This window comes from Priapulus caudatus, unplaced genomic scaffold, assembly GCF_000485595.1.
Source record: "Priapulus caudatus unplaced genomic scaffold, Priapulus_caudatus-5.0.1 Scaffold1120, whole genome shotgun sequence".
Classification (NCBI taxonomy): Eukaryota; Metazoa; Priapulida; class Priapulimorpha; order Priapulimorphida; family Priapulidae; genus Priapulus; species Priapulus caudatus.
In genome coordinates, this window is record NW_014578181.1 from 81,517 (window position 1) to 83,071 (window position 1,555).

Sequence of the window (1,555 nt, forward strand, 5' to 3'; positions counted from 1 at the left end):
GGATGGATGGATGGATGGATGGATGGATGGATGGATGGATGGATGGATGGATGGATGGATGGATGAATGGATGGATGGATGGATGGATGGATGGATGGATAGATGGATGGATGGATGGATGGATGGATGGATGGATGGATGGATGGATGTGCTGATTGTGGGAAAGGATAACAAATTCCTTACCTTCGGTGATGGCGGCTGCAGTTTGCTCAGCAAACTTAGTCTGGTACCGCTTATGCAAACTTGCTGACACAGCAGACCCACTACCTGCGTGAGCGTCAGTCTAACCTCGGCAATTTCCAAACTGAGTGCAAGAAAATTCAAATTATGTAAACATGTTAAATAAACAAAAAGCCAAGCGATGGCTCTACAAGCTTCATTTGTTATATCAATTAAATGCTACGAGAAAGCGCTATAGCCATGCTCTCAGAATTGCAGAAACAAAGTTGGAACTCGCAAGATGCGTAGTCTGTCTTAGTATGCTTGCTTAGTTTAATCGTAACCTGAAAACAGATGTAAGAATTGGAATTGGAAGGAATGGGAAGGGGATATTGAGCATGCCAAATGAGAGTTTGGGTGAACTTACGTTTCCTCGCTCTCTTTCTCTTTCTCCGCCTCCTCCCCTTCCTCATCCTCCGCTTCCGGCACTTTTACTGCCTTTGCACCAGGTTTTGTCAGGAAGATGGACAGCATCTCTAAATACTGACACCAGGTCGCAGCACTTACTCCAACCCTGAAAGGAAATTATGTGATCAGTAGTAAAAAACGTGATCAGTAATCATGCAAGTTAAGTATAAATTTATTGTGTATATCATCAAATTATATATATATGTACAAGTATGTATTGTATTGGCTATAACATGTTTATAACATATCTTCTGGAAATAAAGAAATTATAAAAAAAACGTTATCAGATATAAGAATACTATCTATACATAACGAGGCAACGACACTGCCGCTGTCGCGCTCTACAGCCGAAAACAAGAGAACGTCATACTATAACAAGAGAACACTGCCATCCACGACACGTCTGCCAACCTAAAACGATTACCCCGCACTGTAACAAGAGAGCGTCCGCAGCTGTGTCGCGTTCGCCGCCCCGACACCGGCGAGCCGTAACAAGAGAGCGTGCGTACCTGCTTAGGTGCGGGAGGAGCGCCAGCAGCAGCTCGGCGAACTGGTGACGGAGGTACGGGTTTCTGCGCATCACCTCATGCTGCTGGAGTGTGTGTACGACAGCGACGATCTCGCGCATGCGGTCGCCGTGGAAACTACCGACAAACAGACGACAAATCACAATCGATCGCGCGTCGGTTACATTAGCATTTATTTATTTGTAATTATGCAACGATTATATGCTGTATATAAATTATTTAATATAAAATTTAACATTAAACAAAATAATTACATGCATGTAGATATGTGTATATATGTGTTGTGGATGGATATAAATGTGATATGTGTATAAATATGTTCGTGGCGGTACTATCTCTCTCTCTCTCTCTCTCTCTCTCTCTCTCTCTCTCTCTCTCTCTCTTGCTCTCTCGCTCTCTCG

The 1,555-nt window shown here is 43.4% G+C and overlaps 1 protein-coding gene across 1 annotated transcript in view; it reads right to left on the reverse strand.

Moving 5' to 3' along the window:
* The window catches only part of LOC106815463, a gene marked incomplete at its 5' end in the record, with an annotated part of 17,948 nt that overhangs the window by 1,853 nt on the left and 14,540 nt on the right, over positions 1-1,555 (reverse strand). The window contains 3 exons of the mRNA XM_014819923.1: positions 184-304; positions 587-733; positions 1,137-1,271. Of these exons, the coding sequence (XP_014675409.1) occupies positions 184-304; positions 587-733; positions 1,137-1,271 (403 nt within the window). The remainder of the gene's footprint in view (positions 1-183; positions 305-586; positions 734-1,136; positions 1,272-1,555) is intronic.